This window comes from Calidris pugnax, unplaced genomic scaffold (assembly GCF_001431845.1).
Source record: "Calidris pugnax isolate Ruff unplaced genomic scaffold, ASM143184v1 scaffold273, whole genome shotgun sequence".
NCBI classification, from domain to species: domain Eukaryota; kingdom Metazoa; phylum Chordata; class Aves; order Charadriiformes; family Scolopacidae; genus Calidris; species Calidris pugnax.
In genome coordinates this window covers 6,497,158-6,523,489 of record NW_015094508.1, presented here as the reverse complement: position 1 = coordinate 6,523,489, position 26,332 = coordinate 6,497,158, and the positions used below count along the sequence as shown (strand labels likewise).

Below are 26,332 nucleotides of genomic sequence, written 5' to 3'. Positions count from 1 at the left end.
AAACTCTGCTTTGGACTTTCATATTATTGTGTCCAATACATTCATCTCGTACCTTTGTAATAAACAAAAACGTGTTAATCATTAAAAGAAAACCAGTCACTTTTTTTTTCTTAAAATTTTTGGGAGATTACCATTATCTTAAATTTGAAAGTGGGTTAGGTTAATTATTGTTGCCAGGTAATGGATCACTCCATTCTAAAGAGGTGGTTTGTGCTCAGATGGATACTCTTCATGGCCCATGTTTCAATCTTAAGATGCATATGCTTTAGTGTTAAGTGTTACTAGCACTATTTCTGTATGTGCTTCTGTGTTCAGTGAAAACATGCTCATTTAGCTGTTTTTCTCCCTGGTGGCAGTATGCTATCATTGGTATACTGTATGGTGCTCAATAACCAAATTTCTCTCTTTTTGACAAAGGTAGATTTAATTTTTGATTAGGTAGATTTAAGTCCATAACTTTCAGGGTTGTTCTTCTGCTGTCATTGAGGGAATTATTTTTTTTCCTGCAAGTCTAACTTTCTGATGTTTTGCTCATGCTACGGGTAGATATAAAAATCCTATCTCTCCTTTATAGCTCTGTGTTACTGTTTCTGTTGGCACCTTTCATCACAGCAACACACTGGGAGAACACAGCAGACACTCTTTAAGTTTCTAGATGCTTAACATTGCATTTGTCATTAAAATGCATTTTTTTTAAAGGAGCACAGATTACCAAGAGATCCAGATTGCTTCATATGTGACAACCTTGTCGTCCTCAATATTTATCATTTCTACAATGTGTCATCTCTGAACTTTTAAGCCTTTAAATCTAATATCCTTATCGCTGATGGAAGTGCTGAACAGCATCAAACCAGATGGCAAAATTTTATGAACTTGTAAAAAAAGTCTCCTTTGTACAAAGGAGACTCCTCCATTGACAACTTTTTTGAGATCTGTTAATGAACTCTAAATCACTTTAAGATAGATTTAGATTGCAGTAGATTTTGTATCTCTTAATGCAAATTCTGAGCAAGGAATTCAAATACTTCACAAAGTCTACATGTCTGGGAAGGTCACTTGTCTATGACATTGGGAACAAGGGCCACCAGCTGTTGAATCCTTATCGCATCTCTGGGGTTCCTTGTGATTGACAATGAAAAACTCAGTTTTGGACATGTTTTTTTTATGCTTTAGGAGCCATAATTACCATAGCGTGATCCTTTGCCCTCACGATCTTGCTTACTTCAGTCTCCATAAATTTTATGCAAGTCTGCTGCCCATTGTTTGTGTTTCCTGGTTTTAAAGTTCTGTTGGGCTAATGGGAAGAGTAATGGCACATGCAGTGTGCTGTGTAGCCTTGCTGCCATCCTTTTGTCAGCATGTGGTCTTCTGCAGACAAGTCTTTTGTGCTATGGAGAGACCAGACCTGATTTTGGTTTCAACAACACATCCCTTGGTACTTTATTGCTATTAACTGTGTCCTTGGTGTAAGAACCCAACAGAAAGACAAGATGCTTCAAAGCTCGCTTGCCACGGGACTTCTGTCACCAGTGTACCGATACCAAAGAACGTATGTCCTTGGGTCTCAAAACAACTGCACCCTCTGCCCAAAAAACTTGCCTGCCTTGCAGGGCCCAGCACTGCTTGTGCAGCAGAGGCAAGGGGGGCTGGTGCAGCAGCCATGTCGGGCAGTGGTTGGATGAGCAGCGGTAACTGTCACGTTGATTGGTCAAACTACGAGTCAGCAGGAAGGATAAATTACTGTTATACCCCACTGCAATTGGGACCCCTCACCACCATCCACCCTCGCTGTTGCAGAGGCCTGAGAATTGCAGATCAGTGGGATGCTGTTGACTCCAGAGAATCATTGAGCCGTCGTGTGGACCGACCGGCGTGGTGATATACTATTTCTTGCAGCTCTCTGAAATTCTGCTTCTCCTTTCTTCCTTTCCTATACCTCTGACTTCTCTCTGTCACCATTTAGCGTCATTTTTAGGTAACAATAGTAAAACTATAGTAAATGGCATCTGATCTCATTTGTGTCTTAATCACGCCCCTGGCATCATTTCGAACCCCCTCATGGACCAAAAATCAGACCGGGACCTAACACTTGGCTATCAGCGTAGACCATTCTGTTTAATCTTGTTCCATTGATCTTTTGGTGCTTTCACATACGTTTGCATCCCTGCTTCATTTATACCAATATTATTACATTTGTCTGTGTGTTGTCTCTTGACTCATGTTTTACTAGTATATGTGTGGGGTTTACACAGTGATGTCCTCTCTTTATGATTTATCACATTCCATGTTAGAGAAAGGAATGATCTGTTTAAAAGCAGTTCATCATATCCCTTTTCAGTGAAAGATATATACACTGCTTCAGGATATTTTAAAGCTTTGTGAAACCTTGTTACTTGTAAATTCATGTTCATCTTTTTGTCTGTGTACATGCACAGAATCTTCATCTATACATACAAAAAAGGTCAGGTAGTAATGACATTTTTGTGTATTAAAACTATTCTTTGTTGTATTAGTGGGACATATGTTCATACACCGTTGTCCATTGTATTCTTTAATCACATAGATTTTGTTTACAAGGCCCAGAACTTCACAAAATTTATTGAAATAACATGACTACCTAGAGGATTGATGTCCAGAAAGTAAGGTGCTAGGTTTTGAAGCTCAATTGTGTAATGTGATACTTATCTACTGTTGTTCTGTGACTGCTGTGATGACGAAGTAATGTGAATTACCGCCTGACCCATGCTTGACCAGGTACCATGCTTCTCCACAGTGCTCTGAATGTGCTGTGCCTGTTTTTTTTTGACTGCTTAGGGAAGGACAGGACAGGGTCAAGAATGAAAAAATAATGTTAAGTAATTCTTTATCAAAATTGTGGTTGGATTAAGCCACAAGGCAAAAGTAAAATGAAATCAGCCTCTAGAGTCAAGTCGTGGTCCTGTAAAAATGTTACAGAATTTCAGGATGATTCTTGGAGGGAACAAAGAAAATCAAGTATTTGGGTGCCTAAATTAAAAAATGTTTTTGCAATAGAATACTTTATGCAAAATTTTAAATATTTAAAATATTTGTATACATGCAAATCTTTTACAGTGCAAGAGGTTCAACCTAAATGTTTGAGGACCAAACCTCAGGGCTAATGGATTGCTGGTGATATGAAGGCAGGTGCCGATGCTAAAAGAAATGGAATCTCTACAAAGAAGTAGCAGTAGAAAAGACATCATCAGTACACTACTAAACCCTCACAAAATGGGGTAAAAAGAGAGTAATGAGATAAAGGTCTGACAAATTGGCTGACCTACTGTTTTTGCTCTTCCCATGTGACAGTGTGGTCCCCTGAGCAGCCTTTTCACCTTCGGCCTTTTTCACTGATTTCTCTTTTATCTTTTTCACTGGTTTTGTTGGTTCTGCCCTTGTATCCTGCATTACCTGTTGAACTAGCAGTTTGTGATGTTTGCTGTGTTTCTGTGTGCATAGAGGCAGAAAAGCATATAGCAAGAGCAGATGGAAAATGCTGAGGGAATTTAATGACTGGAAACGTGAGCTGCTGAGTAGTGTTCTCCAAGCAGCAGGTTGTGGTCTGGGGATAACTTTGTGAATGCAGTAATTATGTGATTAAATTCTGACTTTTTGGGGCAAATGTGTTAGATGCATGTTAAGTAACAAAAATATTTTGTAAAGATACTTGCTATAAGTATTTTAAATTAATGTTGGCAGCATCCTCTCATTTGTTCTGTGAACAGAAGTTGTACTGTGAGTGTATGAAATATTTTCTCTTTGATACTTGTTCTAGTAAAACTTCAAACTTATATGGCATACACAAAAAGAACAAATGACCATATAACCATTTATTTTATTCTGCTGCCTGAGAAAATGCTTACTCAGTGAGAAAACTGGCAGAAGAATATCATGTGGGTAATCACTGCTAGTCAACGCAGCTTGAATTTCAAATAGTAAACCTCAAAAGTCTGGCACACTGAAACAGTTTCTTGTTCTTAGGTTGTTTTTCCCAGTGGCATTAATTTTAGAAAGTCCAGTTTTCTTCAGTTAAGGAAAATTCAAAGTTTGTCAAAATGAATTGTCACGGAGTTGTAAAATCCTCATGAATTGCATGATCCAGGCTGCTCTATGCTGTATTGATTAATTGATTTTTTTTGGCACTGATGCTACAAAGATTTGAATAATCTCTTAATCTACAGAGAGAGCTTTCTGAGGCTGTGCAATTTCTAGCTTGCACACATTTAGCCTCTGTAGGATTGGGGTCATGGTGGGGCTCCTGGGAGATTACATGATTGTGTGATGAACCTGTGCTCTGCTTATAGAATTCTAATGATAGAATTTTTTTGCTGTTTGTTTTTTTTTTTTTTTTCTTTTCTTTCCTGGAGATTAAAGGTGAGGTATAATCTACAAATAATTGTTTGGGTTTATTTTTAGGAAAGAGGCACTCAGGTTTCTGCACGATATATTTGTTCCTCTGATAGCAGTAGTATCACCTGTATTCTAAATATCTACTGTCAGGTAAAAGAACTGAACAGTAGGGACCTCCCTGCCTTGTGTCTTCTGGAAGGCATTCTGGTATTACAGATTTTCCCTTTGAAATTTTCAGTATTGTTGCCATTTCATTATGTAAAGTATAGGCTGACTTTCCAGAGATGTCAGGATCATGAAATCCCAGTGCGTCAATTCTGTTTTGTCTTAGAGGAGGAGGGAAGTCTTTTTTTTTCCCTCCCTCTTTCCTGTGAAATGCAAATTTCAACATTTTTTATTACTGTCAGTGTTCTAAACCAGTACTGTTGCTTACCATAGAGTATACTTATGTATTTGTTATCTGCAGTTTTTTTGTCTTGGAGCTGGACTATTGCAATGTTATATGCCATGGCATAAAGCATTTGGGAAACTCTTTGTTTATGCAGAATGCTTCAGTATTTTCTGAGGAGCAAATGAAACCTGCTGCCATGTGCTGACTTCCCCCAGAGCTACAAGTCATGATGTTCATACTAGTTGCTGCATGGCTTGGGATAAAGATATAGGAAAGACGATCTGAAAAAGTAGCTGTGTAGATACTTTCTAATATTAGCCTCTTTGTTTGCATTAGTGTACTACTACACTTACTTATTCTATACTGTTCTGTTACATGCACCCTGGAGATTTATTTTGGATGAGGTCAGACGGGAAGATCCTCTGCAGGCTGTTAATCTGATGTGCTTCTACCCGTAGTGAGGAAGTAAGGGACCAAACAATGAGTGCATACAGAACACTTGTGTACTAGGAAAATGCCCTTGGACACTGAGTTCGTGTAATATTCTCATATGCTTCCTTTGTGTTGTCAATAGCTGGATGGCATCTGTGGCTTCATATTGACTGTCATCTGTGATCCAAAATCCTTGGGATTCACGTTCCTTTTTCACATAGCTTTAATATCTAATAGTCTTTTTTATACTCAAGCCTACCTTCTGTGTCAGTCTCCCCATGACGGGCCCTTTTCTGAATCTTTTAGCTCTTTGTGATTGTCTCCCTTTCTTTCTCCTTTTGTTTTTACAACTATCCTTCCAGCAATCCTTTGCCCTCCTGAAAATGCCAGCCTGGGGCCCCAGGGAATGGATTCTGCTTGTTAACCTGTGCCGTGAGAAGAGTAGGGCTACTTCAGTGTCAGTATCAGGAGGTTGCTGCTGGGATGTGAGAGAGACTGGCAGGCAGGTAAAATTTCAGGAGATGAATGCTTCCTTCTGGAGGACCAGAGACAACAGCTGGATCTTGGAGGAGCAGCAAAACAGGCATGTCCTCATTGCCAGAGGTCTTGAATGACCTGGGAGATGCTAACAATCCAGATGCAGCTTCCTCTGAAGGCTTTACACTATATTGCTGGGCATCAATGGGTAAGACAGCTGCAGGAAGAGCTAGAGGAGGAGGAAGGCTGGTTTGATCCGGGGGAGGAGTATATGTCCATGGTCCATAGACAGACTTTTAAATTTTAAAGCAGTCAGAGTACATTGTGGCAGCAGGAGGCACCCTGTGTTGTCAGGTCCTCCATTGTCTGTGGCTGGGAGTGGTGTCTGCTCTGTAGGTCACATTGGCTGATTATTGATTCTTCTGTGTGAACATACTGCACAGTGTTTGTGGCCATGACCGTTTTTGCCTCTCCTACCACTTCTGCCTCTGTGTAAAACTTATGGGCCCTGTTGACTTCCCTCCATCCTACTATCTGCCTCCCTTACCCCATGGGAAGTTATGTGCCATGTTTACCTCTTATGTAATTTAGTTGATTGAATACAGTTCTTAAGACACCTCTGTTTTGTTAGACGTTTTCCATCCATTTTTATTTTCAGCATTTGCCTGAAGTCGAGCACCTTCCTTGCAGGTGTGTTCTCTGGGATAGAGCTTTGGAGACTTGGGGCAGGGATCCTGAGCCAGGCTTGCAGGACTCGCTCTGTGAATGTAGTTTTCATATGGGGATAGGCCTGCTGAGAACCTGGCTGCCAAGTGCTTTGTGTATGGGAAGACGGGTGATGGCTCCTGGGTCTAAAATGAAGGGCAGGGAGCATAAGCAGTGCTTGGGGAGGGGTTGATGGCTCACTGTAAGACTGGAGGTTGCAGAAACAGAATAGGTTGCTGCAGCCAAAAGTGTGGGCAGCAGGAAGGTGGGTGGCTTCTGTGGCAGGCTGAAAAGGAAAGGCGGGGGGGGTAGACAGCAACAGAATAGAGCTCTTGTCTCGTAGGTTTGGAGAAGGAAAATGCTGCTTTGGCAGGATACCTTTCTGTTCTGCAAGGGCTAATCAGCCAGTTTTGCCTCTTTAGTCTTTAAGAAGTCTGTTCCCTGAGTCACGGCAGCAGCTATCCTGGCATTAGCATACTTTTCCTGCCATCCACGTGCTGCTCTTCTCTGCCATCTCTGTCCTTGTCCTTTCTGCCACATCCAAATGTTGTAATGTTCCTGCTTCTCTGTCACGTTTTTTCCTAGCTAGCCAGTCAAGCTTAGACCTGTGAGGATTACTGAGGTGTGTTGTGACAGGTCTCACAGGCATGTGAAAAGGTCAGAAAGAGTACTGGTGATAAGTGGATCCATAATAGTGCCATGCTTGCCTGAAAGGGATGGCAGATAACTGCCACCAGGGAAGTGAGTGACAGTCTAAAAGGCTGACACAGGTTTGGGGAGTCTCTTACTTTATATTCATTGTGTGTTGGTTTCCACAGTGCAAAAGGCAGTGTATTTGTATATAATCACGTTTCCTCATATCCCAGTAGCTTCACTCATGAATGTTGAGTGTTGTCATACCCCTAGGCAGTGAAGGCAAGCACAGCATTTTAGACAAGCATGCTATCCCAGGTGTCCCTGGCATGGGGCTGAGGATGCCACTTGAAACATTGGTGTTCCAGCCTGAATGGAGAACCTTAACCTTTGCCTTTGTAAAGCTTGTGCCAGCAACATAGACGTTGGGAATGCCTCTACCCCCTCAGCTACATGGCACTATTTTGCAGTCAGGTGACTAGACACACATCCTGCTTCAACACAGCGTGTGATGGAAATGGGATCAAACTAGGCATGTTCTGCATGCATGTGTGGGTACAGCCTTGAGATGCAACCTCAGTTGTTCTATGATTCTTCTTAGTATCATTGAGATGCTGCTGAAGATGAGTTTTTATAATTATTGTCATACTTTGTGGATGCTTCTCTCCTGGAATCTGCTAAGAGACACTTAAAATGTTTTCATTTATGTTTAAAAATACAAGTGGTTTTATGGTTGAAATGAGTCTGTCAGAAGTATCAAGAATACTTCTTTGTATATCTAAATCCAGAAAGCTTTTAGGTTACTGTTCCATAAATCTGAACTTTGTTTTGTTTTTTTAGACACGTTTTGCCAATAAGCCATACCAGCAAATCTGTCTTGGGGGGTGGAATAGGGTGAGACCGGGGGTGTTGTCACTGGAAAACCTCTTGCTATATTGCATGTAGGGTAGAAACGCAAAGCAGGAAATTACACTAGGCTGCAGATGTGAGAAACTTGAATGGCTTTAGTCATTATTTTTCATTAGGGACCTAGGTGATGGAATAGATGGTATTCATTAAGTTTGCAGCAGACAACAAGCTGAAAAGACAGCAATAATATTGAAGAACAGTATGAGGTTTCAAAATCATTCTGACAACCTGGTGAAAATACACCAAGTAAAATAGGACAAGGTGGAGACTTCTTCAGCAGAAAATACTCAGCTTTTCTGATGCAAGGTGGTTGGAAAGGCGTCAGAAGAGGATCTGAGAGGTTTAATGGTTCCACAGTGTAATGCTGCTGAAGGGGAAAGATGAGGGGAGCGGGTACATCATGCTGGGAAACTAGTATTTTGAGCTGCAAGGCATGCAACATTATTCTGTCCCACATAGAACTTACAAGGCTTTATGCTGGAGTGCTGCATTTGTTTCACCACTCTGTGTTGAGATGGATCAGCTGGAAAACAAATGACAGTTGTCAGCTGTTTTGAAAACTTGACTTGATCTATGAAAAAATATTTACGAAGCTGGCATTATTTACTTTGCAGAAAGGAAGGCTGAGAGGTGAACGTGAAAGTCTTCAAGTGTGTGGAACATCTGGCATCAGTAGAAAATAAAAGTTTTCTGTGTTATTGGGGTGTAAAGCAAGACATTATGTGTTCTAATTGGAACAAAGGAGGAAAAAGGTGACAATTGTTTTCATCTTAGACACCGCTGAAGCATTTACTGTCTCTATGCATAGTGAAGCGGAGGAGTGGAGTACCGGGGAGTGTTGTGGAATTGCTATCAGCTTTTAAGAACAGATGAGACAAACAGCTGGCTGTAGTGATAGGGATAATATAGGTATAATGGACCTCTCTCGGGGGAGGAGAAGATGATCTCTTGACTTCCTTCTAGCTCTCTTTATAATGTATCTTTGCCTACATGGGATTCATTGACAAAACTTTCTGCTGAAACTTGGTGCATATTTTAAATATCTGCTTCCATGTCCCATAACAGGCAACATTATTCATTTGTACTTGTCTGTAATGATAGAATTCCCCATAGACATGTATATATGACTATATGTAAGCATAAGACAATTAAAAGAAGACAACAAAAGTCAAACTTTTGGACTTTTTTTGTGAAAGACTGACTGCTGTGTTTCTGCTGCTTGCCTCTGTTCGGAGTGCTTGCCTGCCTGTTTGTCTAATGACTGACTAGAGAGAACCAGGAAGTGTATTTTTAAGAAAATATTCAGGCATATATATGGTAGCCTTACAAGGAAAGCTACTGCGGGGAAGCTTCTGCAGGCATGTATGTATTCATGTGCATGATGGGGCCTTAAGAAGGAATTGGGTACAAATCAATCAGATGAAACAGAGCTTAGTAACTCTCTAGGTACATATTAGTTGTTGGTAGTTAGGTGTATAGGGTGTTGGAAGAAGATCTGCAGGCTGGATTATAGGATCATGAAATTTCTTGTTTGTATGTTAACTTTTTGAAGAAGATACTCAGATACTGTCATGATCTTACAGAATTATACAATAGATTTTTTTTAATGTTTTCAATGTATTTCTTTTGATAGAAAAATACAGAAAGGTTAAAAGGCATCAGTTAGCACTGAAATACAGCTTAAATAATGAGCATTTGTTTATCAGGTCTTTAAGAGCCTGGGTTTGAATAACAAAGCTCTTGAATTTAAAAAACCCAAACTTTAAACCCTACGTAGTATAGAACATTTCAAGGAGTAGATATCTTTTTGCGTCATTTTTCTGACACTGTTTCTTTTGTATTGAAAGGCAGTGCAGATTGAGACCATAATTATTATTAAAGACTTATTTCTCAGGCTTTTTACAGTTTTGATATTAGCTTGATGTCTGTCACGAAGAGACTTTATTACTTTTTAATTTCAGATTAGGGTTCTTGTAAAACTCTTGTAGCATGTGAAATATGGTAGAAGGTTTTCTAAATCTGAAGTAGCTACTCTGGGAGTTTTCCAGAAGAAAAATTGTTGACAAAAGGTGTGCCAATGTATTGGTCAAGCTTTCGATGTTGTATGGAATCTTATTTTGGAGCTTTCACAGACAGGAGCAAAATGATGCTGCCTAATAAAGGAAGATGGGAGACTGGTGGAATATGAGGAAGGCTACATAAACATAGTGCATCAGATGGCACCTCCTACTGGTTTTTTGCTGTCATTTATAATACTGATCCAAATGATATTTAGATAAAGGGTAGAGAGCTTCTCTCACACTTTTTGGCCAGATACCGTCGTCATTTTTATCTGTCTCCTGAGCTCTCAGTGTTACAGGACCAGACAGCATCAGTCCCACTTTAACTTACAATCATTTGCTCCCACATTCGAGGAAGCTATTCTGGCTGCAGGGAAAATTTCAGAACCATCTCTTGAAACTCACTGAGGACGCACGGGAATGAGTGAGGTTATGGAGAGATTTTGCCAGATCTTGGCTGGTGCACATTACTGATTCCTTTTGTCTGCAGTGTTTTGGGATCAGTGTTTTTAATTAAGACGTCTATTGTGACAACCAGTTGCTAGGTTAACTTACACAGCAGTTCTGTTATCTTTAATGGTTAATTAACATTGCTAATAAACACATTCTTTTGATCTATTCCTTTGTTTAGCAACGTAATACTGTAGATCTAGCAGCAGAATGTGCAACTTTTATAAATAAGTTATTAAAAATACATTTGAATTTAATAGAGTGCTTTTTAAAACTATAATTTAAAAACAACCCCCTTGCAGAATAGTAAGAATTACAGCTCTAAATAAGCTCTGGCAAAGTGTTTTGTAAGACCACCTGGGCTTTTGCAGTGTACTCCAGTGACACATTAATAAAATGTATTATTGTAGATTGCCTACTGTTGTGAGATTTATGGGTATGCCTGTAAATTTCAGTAGATCCATGATGTAGAGACTTACAGAACCTAAGGCTGGAAGGGGTCATCTAGTATGTCTGCTGTCAGGGGCTACCAAACAGTCACCCCCCTACCCTGTGAGTTTATGGTGCTGTGGGCTGACATGTATTGAGCACCACGGAACGTGCAGGTTCTACCAGGTTCTTAACAGCCACCCTTCAGCGGTGAGAGATGGATTTCAACTTGCCGTGCTGAGCCCCACTGTACAAACTGAGCTCCCAGGTGCGGGCAAATGCAAACAACTTCTTCATATAATCTGACCAAGATTAAAAGTCCCTTGCCGTTCCAAATCAGGCAATTATTTTGAGTCTGGGCATATGAGCAAGACATACGAGACAGGAATCTAGGAAAAAGGATTTCTTTCACCATCTGGTATTGCTTCCTTAGCTGTGGCCTATCTCAGATACGTCTGGAGAAAGTAGGCGGCAAATAACAAAACAACCCAGAATAAACGGGCCAGTTACACATAGAGAAGAAAAATACTTCTTGACCCATTCCAGCAGGTAGCTGAAGCATGAGATTTGTTTTATACATATTATTTTGGTCAGTCTGTTGACTTCATCTTGAGGTAAAAAACTTGTGGATTCATATTTAAGACTTCTTTTGTCACTACTTAATAGTGTGCACAGACATGCGATGTTGGAAAGAATGCAAAAAATAGTTCACGCCGTTTCTTTAGTGTTGTGTTTTGCTTCTCAGTGATGGGAAGAAGCAGTGTTGCATTCAACTGCTTCTGAGTCATTCCTGTGGGAACTTCAGAAACCACAGCGTTATCAATGAAGTAACTGTTAGAATCTTGAATTTTCTGAGATTTATAACTTTGCTTTCCACCTGCTAGAGAATCCTGCAGTGCCTCAGGTTTGAACATTCAGTCTGATGGTAAAATTACTTACCTGCTCATGTGAGAGAATTTCACAAAGCTAAGTTTGAACATAGCAGGAAAAGCAGGCAGACACTTGAACAGACAGGGGTATTAGAAGCTGATCTGTTGAGAGAGCTACTGTGGTGTCATGGTGAACTGCTGTTTATTTAACAGTAAATCCCGGTATCTTTAATTTTCCCATTGACATGAGATGATGCAAAGTTATCACATGCTGGAGACAGTGCTGCTAATGAAAAAGTTCATATACATACATATATATGCATGTATTTACATATGTATATACACACATATGTTGCTAATGTTTTCTCATCTTTACAGGTTGTGCAGTACAACAGTAAACTGAGGAAGAAATTGTCCCTAAGTAACACTTGTCTGTAACTGTTGTGCAGTGACTTGAATACCTAGTATATGCGGCTGACTTTCACAGATGAGTGTTGCTAGTAATGGTGGCACAGGTGCATTTCTCTTAGAGATTGCTTTATTGGGACTACGATTGTAGTTCGGAACTACTAATCACAGGTGGTTGTCTGATAGACCCTCATGGAGGATTGCACACTGGATAGATGGTCGTGGGGATAGAACTCAATGTGTTCTTGAAAACTGGAAAATCAAAATTATAACTTTTCTTTTTAAGCATAAGAAAACAGCAACTGGACTTACATAAAAAACATGGACAAAAGCATTTGTTTCTGTCATTGTGAGTATTTGAAGCTGTTCTTAAACCTCTCAATCACTGATGGAATTACAGACTGCAGTACGAAGGCTGCAGTGAAGAAAATTAATTCTGTGTCTAAGGTGTACTCATTTTTCTCCTCACAAGGAGGAAGGGACCAAGTCGTAACTGTGAGTGCCAGGATAATGAAGGCACCATGATTTCCATGTTGAAAACCATCTTTTCAATCTAATAATTGGAAAAATAAATCAAGATAAAATAAACTAAATTAATCTGAAATTCTTCAGCCCATGATAAAATTTGAAATCTGTTTAGAAGGTATTAGTAGAAGGTATTAGTAAATTCAGGACTTCTCATTGCTTGCTATCTCCAAAGCATGGTATAGAGCTAAATCTCATAACCTCCTTTTAAGATAGGTAGGTGATATCCCTAACTTGTAGATTGGAAACCTGACCAGCAGGAAATCAGGAACAAATAATAAGTCACTTTATGCAGTATTCTTTGGTCTTGTATTCACCAAATTCTGATGACTATTTTTAAAGCAAGTCATGTTTTTTTTGTGTTACGATTTCAAAAGAGAATTCCTGTTTGAAAGGGAAAAAATGAATGCTGTATATCGACATAAGCATGGGTAAACAGATTGTGTTTGCTGGAAATGCATAAATGTCTGAACTGGTGTGCTAAACAGATTAGATGATAGAAATTCAGATTAAATGATCTTTAAGGACTGTCGCAGAAAGGGGCCCGTTGTCATTCTTCTTTGAGAGCTGAGTACAAAGTCTTGAGTACCTTTGGAAAATATTATCCAAGAGTGCATGTAGAACCAAAGGATGCATTGACTTGCTTATTATCTCAGTGTAATTGCTGTTAAATGTTAAAGACTAATGAAAGCCAAAGGCACCTGCACTGTTAATGGTATTACTGTGTGTTAGCATCGTTTAAGGGAAAAAGAAAGCATAGTCAAAAGCTGCAGAAGAAAGGGGCCTTGAAAGCATGTAATATTAAACTCCTGAACTGTGGTATAGAAGAAAAATCTTTCAGGTTTGTGTTTCAAGGAAATTAAACATTCCACTGTGCTTGGCTGGTTTTGCTGGGTTTTAAGCAGATATCTGAGATTATTAAGCCAGAGGGATCTCAGTAAGGATTTAAATGACTAACTTGAACTATGTGTTTTTATATTCCACTTCTTAAATTTGGCTTTCTTCTATAGAACTGTCTTAGAGGAGACCAGGGTTTACAGTTGCAAAGAAACACAATTCTTAAAGTCCTTCAGCGCTGATTGTGCTGATGAGAAATTTTATCTATAGAAGTTATGTCAATATAGGCAAAATTTGTCAGTATTTTGAAGTTAATCTAGATAAAAAGAACAATTTACATTGCAGATTAGTGTGTGTGATATAAAAAGGGGCATGAACTGGAAGAGAAGATACTTGCTTGGCCCTGCTATGGTGATTGGCATGTCTTGAAGGTGGGGGAAAATCAGATTATGTTCAAGGGACTTCTTCAAGTAGTTCTTCAAGTCCTGCTTGATATAACTAGTTTTTTTATGGCATAACATTTTCCATATTGTCTTTCTCAGCTGTGAATATCGTTATTTATCCTTCTCTTTGTCTGACACTTAGATAGTTCATAGTCTTAGAAGAATGTGATGTACAAACCTGAAATAGCTCCTGAGTTGGGGGGATGTGGGGGATGTTGATTTGTTTGGGGATTTTTTTAGTTTTATGTACCGAAGCCTTCTGTCATATCTAGCACCAAGAGTGAGTGTTTCTGGTCTCTGTGGTACTGCTAGTAGAGGTATCCTTCTGGTGAAACAAAGCTACTTTGTAACAGGAAAGCCTGGAATTTCTTCCAGTAACCATAATACAATAGAGCCCTGAGGTGATGCATCAAAGCATTTTAGCTTGCAGATGCTGCAGATATCAACCTAAAATCTCAGAAATTATAAATTAAACTATTTAATTTACCACAAATATTGCAGTATTTGTGGTAATATAATCTTTTATGGTAATAATGATCTGTTAAACTAATGGAATTGGTTTTGTCAGTAAAGGAGCACTCGTGACACCTATTTTATGGGTGATGTCAAAGATGAAGGAAATGCTTAAACACTACCTTTGAGACAGTGACCTTACGGTAGCTTTTGCAAGTATAATGAATGTTATTTGTGCTAGGAATAAACTACAGTTATTTAAGTGGATGAATGAGATTTATCTTTTGTGGTACAATGAGCCTCCTTTTTAACTTACACTTCCTTCCTCAGCTATATATTGGTGGGATGATATTTAAGTGGTCTGAAATTAAGAGCAAATGTTTGATTTGGTCAATCTGAAGTCACCTTTCACTTGCAAGGCTTCATCTAGTTGAATTGCTGCTATTTCCACCCAACCTCCCCCCCAGATATGCGAAGCGGTTCCTATTTACTCCTGCAAAAACTTAAGGACTGTATTTTCCAGTAAATCATGATTCTCCAAACTTCTGTCTGGATCAGGCAAAATACATAGAAGAAGAATTTTCAAAGTCAACCTGTAGCTCAATCTAAGCTTAGAATAATTTACCATTAGTGTGATGTGATCCCGCATGAATTAACTCAGGAAAGAAGTTGATTGATCATGGCCCTTACGTGGAGCTGCTTATATTTAAGCCACTGTGCCCAGTTGCCAGTCCAACCCATGCTTCTTTAGACAAGGCAAGCTAGCAGTCCTGTCCTCCTGCAGGTAAAAGGCGCCTACTGCCTAATTGTAATGTTTCCCCCTAAAGCAGTGGTTAGTGACAAGCTGTTCTTTCGTGTGTTTTGTTGTTGCACTGCGTCAAGAATAGTGGGAAAAAACCCACCTTGATTGTGGACGGTTTTTTCCATTCACACCCAGTGTTAAAATTGCTCTTATGGGAGTAACAAGTAAAACTTGTATTATGCTTTTGAAGGAAGCCCATCTTCTCCTTCCAAGCTAGTTCTTTTGCTGGTTTGTGTATGAAAGTAATTGTGGTACTGTCCTGATTCAGTGGAGGGGGCTGTCCTTCTCGGGGTCTCCAACTCTGTGCCTTCATTGAAAATTTAACAGCTTTATATAACAAAAATTACATGCTTTGGTTTTGCACGTGTGTGCCTATATGTACATAGATGATGGGATGAAGCACCTAACTAAAGGTTAGTATGTACAAAGTTAGGTCCTTTGAAAGTTATAGAAGGCCTACATGAAGGTGTATGTGTGGCATGCGCACAGTCACAATTTACCTCTCGAAATTTTCTGTCTCTATCAAAACCAGGACTTTTCAGTGCCTGAAGAAGTCTTATGTACAAAAGAGATTTTATCAGAGGAATGTTAAGGGAACAGAGCTTGTTTTGAGAGTTGCTGAGTAATGGGAATAGGGAGCTGCCTGTTCTTGGCAGCTAGGGGAGAGCCAGGAACCTGTGACTGTAGTCACACCTCACACTCTGCTTCTCTCTTGTGAAATTTCTGTTCCTAAATGGATATCTACAAATTCAATCATGAAAAAACCTGTATGCATGGACAGTTTCACCTGGTATTTTCCATGTTGGAGCTGTTTAACTCTTAGGTGATTCTTATACTTTTTCAAGTTTGAGGAGTATCTTCAGAAAATTCACATTTTGCTGTGTTCTGAGTAAATTTTGAAGAAAAAGTTTTGAATGAGAGTTGAGCACCCAACTGATCTGTGTGCCCTTGCAAATCTGTGAATTTACCCTTTGCAGTTTGTGATTGTGAATTTAATCCCTTACATCAAGTCCTTTTTCTTTCAGGAGATAGGATAATTTGGAACTTCCTTAGAAAGATTACTTATGTGATATTTGTCTTAGTAATGCTTGCTGGGGCCCCAGTTTAGTAATCAGGATCCAGATGTCTGTTATGTTTTAGAAATGCAAATGCATAATTCTGTGTATCTTTCAGTTTTGTTTTCAGTATCTGTAAATGAAGGCTCTGGGTAATCCATTACTTAAATTTAAAATACTTTCCAATAGAAATACATAGGATAAAGAAAAGAGATAATTTAATGATTATTTTCTATTGTGTGGTTGAAAGAGCAATTTAATTCACCAAAAACAGTTCAGAAGTTTCCCTAATGAGGATATTTCCTTCTGTCACTGAAATCCGTGGTGCTGTACCTGTGAACTTAATACTAATTTCTTCCAAAAATGAGCCAGGGACCCAAAAAGCAGCAGCTTCATTTGGTCCTGTGCTTTGACTGGTCCGTAGAGGTTGATTGTGGCCAGAGCAGGGTCAGAGTTCTGGCAAAAAATAAAGTCATGTGGTTGACATTATCATATTGTGCAAGAGGTACAAATTAAGAATTGCACAGGAAAACTATGTGGATGAGATAAAATATTCTAGTTCTTAAATTACTAAAAATAAATGTTTGCAGGAGTGCCTCTGCTTTTCATGTTGTTTTATAGAGCATTAAAAAAATACTAATCCTCATGGAACAATTCACAATATTTATTAAAAGGATAACTTCAGACTAGGGGAGAGTATGTAAAAAAAAAAAATTAAATTAAAACCAGCATCCTACACAGCAGTCGTGATCTAAAACAGTCATTGTAAACTGTTGTATGCTGCTTTACTTTTAAGTGAAGTTACCTTTAAACCTGAATTTGATACTTTTTCTGCAATTTCTAGGTCTCAGTCTTCACCCTTAATAAAAACTGTAGATTATTTCCCTTTAAAATTCAAGTGCAGTGATGACAGAACAGAATGATAACTTTTCCCTTTGTGTTAATGTCAGTGTTGCAAGCATATATTTGTTCTTCAAATGCCCTGCCAATTAATTTTCCCAGTTAAAGGAGAAGAGCCTGTTTTTCATTCAGCGGTTCGCTGCTCCGTTGCTGCAGGAGCTGCCTGCCTATTTACCGAGGAAAGGGATAATGTGACTTAAACAAGATGGCTAAATCCTATTCGGCAGGATCAGAGGGGGTGGTGAATGTTTGACATTTGCCGAGAGAAACTGTCTGAAGCCTACAGCCTTTTTTTTTTTTTTTTTTTTTTTTTTTTTTTTTTTTTTTTTTTTTTTTTTGCGCTGTGGGCTGGCGTATCGAGGGGGACCTCTCCATCCTCTGAGGTGCAACGTGTGTGTGTGTGTGTCTGTGTGCGTGTGGCGGCTGCCTCTGCGGAACACACCGGGGATGAATTACTTGACGTGCACAACCGAAGGCGCCGCTGGCTTCACGGAACCGGCGCGGCGCGCGCTGCCGCCAACGTGAGAGAGAGAGAGAGAGAGGCAGCTCTTCCCGACAGCTAGAGGTGGAAGGACCCAAACTTGCGGTCCTCCCCCCCCGCCCCCAAGAGATCGTTAGTCCATTCCTTTATAGTGGTTCATTTTGGCTCTCTGTCATCGCCAGAATGCTGCCAGTGAATGTGTGTCATGGTTACAATAGAGTGTGGTAACACATAACAGCAATGAAAGCCCAGCGGGAAAGGCTACAAATTCCAGGGCTGACCTTGGAGTAAGTATTGTCTGTCTTTAATATTTTAATGGTTTCTGCATGATGCCGGCTTGCGTGCAGCCAGGAGCTGCTTAACGTAGCGTTTGTGCTGACAGTCTGGGAGCACTGCAGCTCCAGGTTAAAGGAACACGTTTTAAAGGCATTGCAGTTGGTTTCAGCAAATCTGCCAGCCCGGAGCTGGGATATTGCAGTACATTTGGAAAGAAAGCATTTCTGCATATTTAAAGTTACTGAATCTCGGTGCATGGAGCATTCTGTCAGCTCGTAGGGGAGGAATCTGTCAGTAGGCCATGGTGTCTGTCTTTCTCTCCAGCTCTCTGTTCCTGTTTGTTTATCCCGGTGCTGCCTTTTAGAAAGGCCTCTATCTCTGCTGAATAACAGAGAGCACTGCCAGAGATTAAAGCATTATAGAAATGCGGTTCGTGAAAATCCATCACAAACGAGCTGTATTTTACATACGTAACTACACTAATGAACTGTATTGACATTCTGGAGGATTCCTGATAGTCTCTGCAGTAAGTATGTTTACCTAATTTAGCAGTATGTTTGCTTGGTACTCGCTTAAAACTGATTAACTCATTTGCGTGCTTTCAGCTATTTAGAGAATAACTATATGTAATTTTAATGTATAGTGATAGTAAGTATAGTCTTTTATTCATAAATGCCAACATATGTTTACTCAAAATTTGTTAGTCAAAGACAAATATTTATTTCTATACATACATACCTACAGTCTACACTGACATGTCAGACATGTATATATGCATGTTATAGTAATCATGAGAACTTGCTAATTTTATCTAGGTAAATAGATATGGTTACGTCAGATCCTTTAGTATTCCCTGGGACTTCCCCATTCTTGCTGGAGAAAAAAACCTGAATGCTGCAGATGCCTGCGGTAAAGTTATTTAGCTACGGAAGGTATTATTTCTGACATCTGCCATGTTTTAAAGAGAGGGCTATAGGTAAGTGTGCAGCATAGCAAATAATTTATTGTAACAATCACATCAAGGTGACAGAGCACTTTATTCCAAGGAACAAGTGTAGATGTTATATTGGGTTCCCCAGAACGATGTTTGTGAAATGTCAGAGAGAAATTCTGCATTTCAATCTGGCATCTTCTGCTGAGAGCAGTGTGTGTTAGCTTTGAGCAGACTAAGCTCTAGATATTTTTCTGAGAAAAATAGCACTGCTAATTTCTCAGGAGTTTTGGAGGAGGGGTCTTACCAGGGAGCTCATTAAAATGGTTTCCATGAATAATTGATAATTATACTCCTTTTGAGATCTGGCAATTAAAATATTAAATCTTGACTGAATTATGTAATCATCATATGAGAATAACATCACTAACTGCAAAGGACAAAAAATGTTTCATGTTACTGTTTTTTCAACATACGCGTGTGTTTTTGTAATATGAGGTAATCATTTACTGCTTCCTCCTTTTTCAGGGTAACCTGACATAGTAACACTTGCTTTGTCATATTTTGACAATATTTAATTCTTATAAAATTAATAATTATATTTTAATTTCAGCATTGATCATTGTTTTTGCTAAATTGTTGTCTGAATATATATTTTTTTCATATATTGGACTTTCTTTTGCCATCACATTTGCTACTTCCTAAACTTAATTTACTTGTAGAGAAAAGAAAGTGTTATAATTTGGTTGCTGGCACTTAATGATTCCCTTAGAGTCATTCTCTTATGATTTTTCAGAGTTGAGTCAGTGCAGACTTAAGTCATGTCTCCCAAATTCTTACTTTCAATCATCTATAAAAGCACATATCTGTGGGGAAAAAAATCCAACTTACTCCTTGAAACATTCTTCGCACACTGATTCTCATGAATTTTCTTTCAATAAAGCTTAAATGTTGGGACTAGAATTACGTTGTCTTTCTGAGAAATTAGTACAGTCTGTCTACTTTATATTCATTACTTGCAGAAAGCTCTTTCAAAGAATATTAAGGATCCAAAATAAAGCAATCTAAATTTAGTAAATGTAAGAATTAAGGCTGCCTGTCAGCCTTGTGCATATGCACTGTGATAATTTGTTTTAACAGGTTTTTGCATGCGATTTGTAGGTCTTAAAAAAGCAAAGCTGAAACGCAAGGTCTATAGAAGAACTGGATTGACACTCCAGTGTCATCACTTGGAGGGAGTTTATAGATCTATAGTACAGGCACACCTGATAGTGAATGCCCCGGGAGTCTGCTCCATGACTGAGACTGATGTGTTGCAGTAATGAAAATGAGGAAGAATATGAGTAACTACTACCAGGTGTAGGACTTCCACCTGCTGTGTATGTGCCATCCACTAGAGGGGGAGAGATGTGCTTTGCCACTGGCTGTCACCAGGATTTGTTCACAGCAAAGTGATTTAGGAATCTCATTCTGGGGTGTGAAGTTAATACAGTCTCCTCATTCAGGCCAGAACTGTTTTTACCCCTGTCCTCTTCACTGTTGCGGCTTTAGTAGGATCCTTGCCCTGAGTCGTGACCCCATAGCAGTCCCCATGCTCCCTCCCTGCTGCAGCCCCGTGCCTTTTGGCCAGCTGGTGCCACTTCTCCACCTGGATTCTCTTTTGATTTGTGTTAGCTCCCCTCCCTGCTCCTGGTCCTGCTGGAGGTTGGCTGCTGGCTGCATCACCTGCCTTTTGTCCCTTCCCTTGCTGTGCAGCCCCAGGCACTGCAGTGTGAGAGGGGACGGTGTCCCAGCCGGGGCCACGCTGACAGACAAGCAAAAGGGGGGGCTGCACAAGCAAGAAATGGGGATGAACTGCTGGCTTTGCTGCAGCAGACCTGCAGTGGAGAGTAAGAGACAGTGCGGATAGCGTTTAGAAGCACACCAAAAAACTTTTTACAAGCCTGTACTGATCACACACAAACAAAGACCCTTCCAGTGCATGATGTGGCAGGTCAGAGCGGTGTGACAGAGTGCCCCAGTGAAACAGCAGAAATCGGAGTTGGTTAATCAACCCTTTTTCTACAGGCCTGCATGGGCTGATGAATGTGAGCCTGGTTTCAGGTTAGCCATTTTCAGCCTGATGTATTGAGCCAGTGGCTTTTAAAGGAGCTTATTAGCTTAGGCACACTGTTGTGCCAGCACAGCTAACGTGCAGCTGAAATGAAGCTCTCTAGTTCAGGGATCATGCAGGCACGGCCAGCAGCCAGAGAAACTTGCCCTAGCACAGTAGCCTTGTCAGAAAGTAACAGCAGGCCCACCCTTGAATCGATGTGCATGTCCCGGCCAAACTTTGTGTCCCCTCCAGAGCGTCTCAGGGAAGACAGGTTGGGTGTAGAGTTGGAGGTGGCTGTGCTTAGCATATTGGCCACCTGCATCTCCACTGGGGCCAGGAGTGGTAGCGCTGGCTGGCTGGAAGTGTCTGCTGCACAGCAGAAGGCCATCTGGAAAAGGTTCCCCATAAGTTTCTGCCTGAGCTCAGTCTGTACAGAAGGCAGAGCTATGTGGTTTTTTGGACAGGTAAATTCAGCTAATTGCAACAAGAAGCATGCTATTAAACATGCTTAAAAAAAAAAAATAATAAAGCTTTCTAGCAAGCTGTACATGGACAAGAGCATGTGACTGCATGAATAGATCTTAAAAGAGCTTCTGTGAAATCTGTTAGTGGCCTACTGTTTAATGGAAAGACCTTTCAATGGAGATGCAGTGGAGGCAACTGCTGGAAGGCACCTTTGAAGCCCAATGCTCAAGTATGGTTTCTTTTTGGATGAGTTGTTTATACTCATATTTAATTACCTAGATAAAGGACTTGATACTTGTGAGGGAATATTTTGTAGTGAAATCAGTGGAAATTGATGCTACCTCGCTAGAGCACTTCCAGTTTTTAGTAAATGCCCAAATTTTAGTCTCTCAGACTGGAAATCATTCTTACAATTTTCTTATTGCTGATGAAAGCTCATCATCAATTTTAGTTTTCCTTTTTTTTTTTTTTTTAATACATCTGATTTACATATAAAAAAATTTAAAAAATAAAACTCTAGGAATTTTTAAAAGGCAAAAATGACCCAGGTACATACCCTGTTTTATACAGAATACATAGAAGTATGAAACAAGCTAGCATTTTCCCCCCTTCTCTGTGGACTTTGTACACAGGTATTATTCCTGGAGAGAGTCTATGACATAGTCAAGTATATGCGCCAGCACCAGATTTCATATTTCTTTTTATTTAAATCAATTTCATCTTAACTCAAAAACTGTGTGGCTACTGTCAGTCACTTCATTCAGGAGGATGGTAGTGTTTTGGTTCTAACCGAAACTCCTTTCATAACTCCTACGCTAAAACATGCGACTCTTGCTAAACCTTCTGTTCACTAGAGATGACATTATTTTAACTTGCAGTCTCACCCCAAGGAGCCTGAGCCCAACCCCAACAAGCCCCTGCAGTCCATGCAGTCCTCTGTTCGCTTTTCATTTTTGGAGGTAAGCAAGTAAACTTCCATTGTTGATGTTTTCTTCTGCGTCCAAAACCTGACAATCAAAACATATTGCAAAGGGAAAATTTAAGAAAATGAAATATGTCTCTGCAATCTGAAATATGTTTTAATTGACCGCTGCTGTTCTAAAGTAAAGTATTTTATGGAAAAGATGTAAGGTAACCCATATTTTGACAGAGATTCAAGATGTTGATGCATAATTCTGCGTTGCCCTGACTGTGTTGCTTAGGAACATATCTTCTATTGAAATTTTATGGTTTGGTTGCTCTGGTCATAGCTCAAGCTGTATTCTTTAACATTTAAGGTGAGTTCAGAAATGAAGGTTATTCATAAAGCATATGGTGGTTTTTTGCTTACCTGAGAGGTAGTAGTACGCCCGGTGATGTCTGATGCTAGGAGAGTTGAGTACCCAAGATGCAGATCCATTTAGGAGAACATAAAGTCACATATAGGACATTAGTAGAACTGTTTATTCTTTAGGACGATGTTAGGCCTTAGTTCTAATATAGTAGTGTTTTAGATACACATACACATCCTTCTCACTGTCTTCTTTCTCCTACCCCCAAGTTTGTTGAGAAGACTATTTTTTTTTTTTTTACTTATCAGAAAGGTAGTTATTTTTATAAGATCAGAAAATCATTAGTTGGTTAAAAAATACCACATAACGCTTGCTATTACAGTAAGGTTGTCATAATAAATAATAATTGAAGGATGTTTCTGATACAGAAAATTGTTTTTTTCTGCCTTTATTTTCAATGCAGAAAATTAAACTGCAAGCTAGAGATCTCACAGCTGTGAGTTACTGAGGTTCTGCTTCATAGGGAAAGTATTTTAAAAATGAGTTACTAATGTGTTATTGATTTCTCATAGATTAAAAAAACCTTTTAATTTTCATCACAGTTCTCACTTGATATTGTGAGGATGAAAGACTCTTAGAGAATTACCACCTTGTTAAATGACAAAATAAGGTGCATTTGTGCACATTTGGTACCACCTCTTGAAGATAGGATGGCAAAGGAAAGAATTGCTTGGATGCCTTTATCTGCTTCAGCATACTTTAAGTATAAGTTTGTTTTTAACTTTAGGAGTCCTTCTATGATGGCTTCATGCAACACTGAAAAATGGAGCAATCACTTTGTGACTTGCTATGTGTTTCTGAAGAAACACTGGAATATTTTTATATATACTGCTTTGTTAGGGAAGAGATGGGATAAGAATCCCTCATTTGTGCATTTTTCAGTATGATTTAAATAAGCATACTTTTTTTTTTTTCCTCAGTGAAAACACTTCTGGGATGTTTGTTTAATGAATTATCAGCAAGATCAGTATATTCTCTGGAGTTCTTCTTGCTTGTAGGGAATGCTTGGGAAAAACTAGCATTTTCTTATTGGGTCTTTATTTTATACAACCAGAACAGATCATTTTCCTTTGTGGGGGATGAAGGGCTCTTTTTCAAATTGTTGGTTTTGTGGAATCAAAAAGCTGTGTACAAAGTTTTTAATCTGCATAACGTGCTGAACTGCATCTCCAGACGTGTGGATGTCCTGCCATGCAAACTGTGCTATAGACACAGCCCTAAGTGTTTTTATTGTCTTTGGAACCAGGACCCTCAAGGCTTTTGTTTTCCCTTGCTGGAAAACAACAATGCTGAGTTTTTTCTGTCCTATGATGGAGGATGCTGAGACCAGACTTTTCAGATGGTTTTTGAATAAACAGTGTGGAAACTATTGATACTGCTTAATGTAAAGCCACTTCCCCAGATTTTGCTGAAAAATGACAAAATTCCCAGGGATTTTTCTTGGGTTGTTTTGTCCTGAAGTGTATTTGAAGCTCTGCCAGAATGGTTCATCTTTTCCACACAATGGAAATTTAAAAAGTTTGATTCACTCTGAATCTTTGTGCCTTATGTAACTATAGCTGTAGAAGGCTGCTGGTGTATTGAACAGCAAATGTTTTAGTTATTAGTTGCTGTTCAAGCTTGACCTAGGGTAACAGGGACAAACATATGTGTTTAGTTTTAGTGTATGTAAGTAATTAGCATTTCCTGTTCTGTTAGCTCAGAGTAGTCCCGTATGTGGGAGGAGAGGAATTATTTTAGTGCAACTACTTTTGCTCATATTCAGAAGTGTTAGCAGCATGGGAGCCTTACCAGAGTGAATGGATAGGATTTTCCTGTGGTATCATTTCTCTCTAATGTGCTGGCTCATCTCCCTCGTGGCCTTTGGCTTGCACAGCTGCTCCTTAGGCGGTTGTTTTTGTTGAAGTTCTGCTTATAGCGATTGTCGCATACGGTAATAATCTAAAGGGAACCTTTTGCCAGCTAGATGATGAAGATCTTTTCAAAATAAATGCTAACATCCTGTGAATAGAAGTATGGGGTGGCAGCAGGTGAAGGTACCCATATTTTACTGATGCTTCTTAGAGAGGATGGAGGATGAAGAGTTTTTTCAAATTTCAGGCAGCTAGGCACACATTTCCCATCAACTTTGTACCTGCTGTTTGCGTCATCTGAAAACTTGCAACTTCTGTAGGGGAAAAAGTTTCTACTATTTTAATACTAATTAATATAAGCAGAAAATTTGCAAGAAGAGGGAGAAGGTGAAGATAACTTAAATAGCTGAGCAAAGCTGCTGAGAGGTTTAAGATACTCATGCTTCTAATAAAATTTCAGAGTGTGTTTTCTTTGCTTTGGTGTCCTTTTTGATAGTAATGGGCAATGGCGTGGTGGAAGTGTTGGAAGAACACTAGAAGGAAACACTAAGTGTGGCAAGTTATAGTAGCCCCTAATAAAAAGGATAAAGGAAGTAAAAGTAGTAAATTAAAAAATGTAAAAAACTTAGAACAGCATGCATTTGAGCTTGGTTACTAGATATAGTGCTTGTTGATAAAGGAAACATTTTGCTCAATCTTTTTATTTCACTGATGCTGCTGATACAAGACTGGGAAAAAAAGCCCAACAAAAATCATGTTTGTAAGACTCAGACACACAATAATGATAGTGGTTTCTGCTGCTGCCTATGTGGAATGGAGGTTCCAGGGGAGAATTAACATTTACTGCCTTTGAGTGCTGTAGTTCTTCTTCATGATCAGTATAGGATGTGTGCTGGCTGATGGTTTTCTCTCTGCTTGAGTAGTGCATGGTATGTTGGTTTATTTTGTGATCCTTTCCTGCCTTTTACAAAAAAAGTAGAGGAATTTAATGCTTTTAGGCAGGATTGGAAAAATACCCTTCATACAGAGAGCTAATTTGAAATTATGATAATACTGGTTCTCAGACAGAAGGTTTCAGCTGATATAAAGATTGTAGTTTCTCAAAAAAAAAAAAAAAAAAAGATTGGGGTGAAATTTCCAGAAAACATTGGCTGAGGAGCACGAGGATTGCACGAGTGTCAGGTGCTGTGCAGACACAGGTGTTACTGACCTTCTCAGCCTGGTGAGAGGATTGAAAGGATTCATTCTGAAGCCTTGAAAAAGAAGGGGCAAGTGAAAAGAGTATAAAAGATTATACTTTTTTTTTTTTTCCTATGGTTTTAATTTTTTTGTAGACAGTCCTATTTCTTTAGGAAAATCCGGTTCAGCTCATCGTATCTAAAACTGTGAGTTGGCAGGAAGGTAAACGGGTATTATTAACAACACCTTTTGGTAATGTAGTCTGTTCTCTTGGAAGGCTTGTGAGGGTGCCACATATACATGGTGCTGTGTCGTCAGCTGGTTTCATGTGTGTTACCAAGAGCAGCACTTGGAAGTGTAACTGTCGTGTATTAAACTTCATCCTATGGCACTGAATTAAAAGAAGAAATATAGCAGAGTCACAGAGAGCTTGGAACTGTTAGCCACTCGCTGGTATTCAGTATTGGGTTTCTATATCTGGAAATCACAAAAAAAATGTTGACACTCGTACATTTTCATTAAATGTAACCTGAATATATAATATGAGTGATATGAATGAGCCCCAGGAAGAATCT

At 39.3% G+C, this 26,332-nt stretch overlaps 1 protein-coding gene across 3 annotated transcripts in view; it reads left to right on the top strand.

The window, feature by feature from the left end:
- The window catches only part of MAST4 (microtubule associated serine/threonine kinase family member 4), a 234,460-nt gene that overhangs the window by 78,032 nt on the left and 130,096 nt on the right, over window positions 1-26,332 (top strand). The window contains exons 1-2 of one of the 3 annotated variants that reach the window (XM_014965032.1): window positions 17,742-17,914; window positions 22,273-22,353. The exons of 1 other annotated variant lie outside the window; for it this stretch is intronic. In XM_014965032.1, the coding sequence (XP_014820518.1) occupies window positions 17,868-17,914; window positions 22,273-22,353 (128 nt within the window). In that variant the 5' untranslated portion in view covers window positions 17,742-17,867. Of the gene's footprint in view, window positions 1-17,741; window positions 17,915-22,272; window positions 22,354-26,332 lie in introns of those variants that run through there. One more of the 3 variants, XM_014965035.1, reaches the window with a different exon arrangement.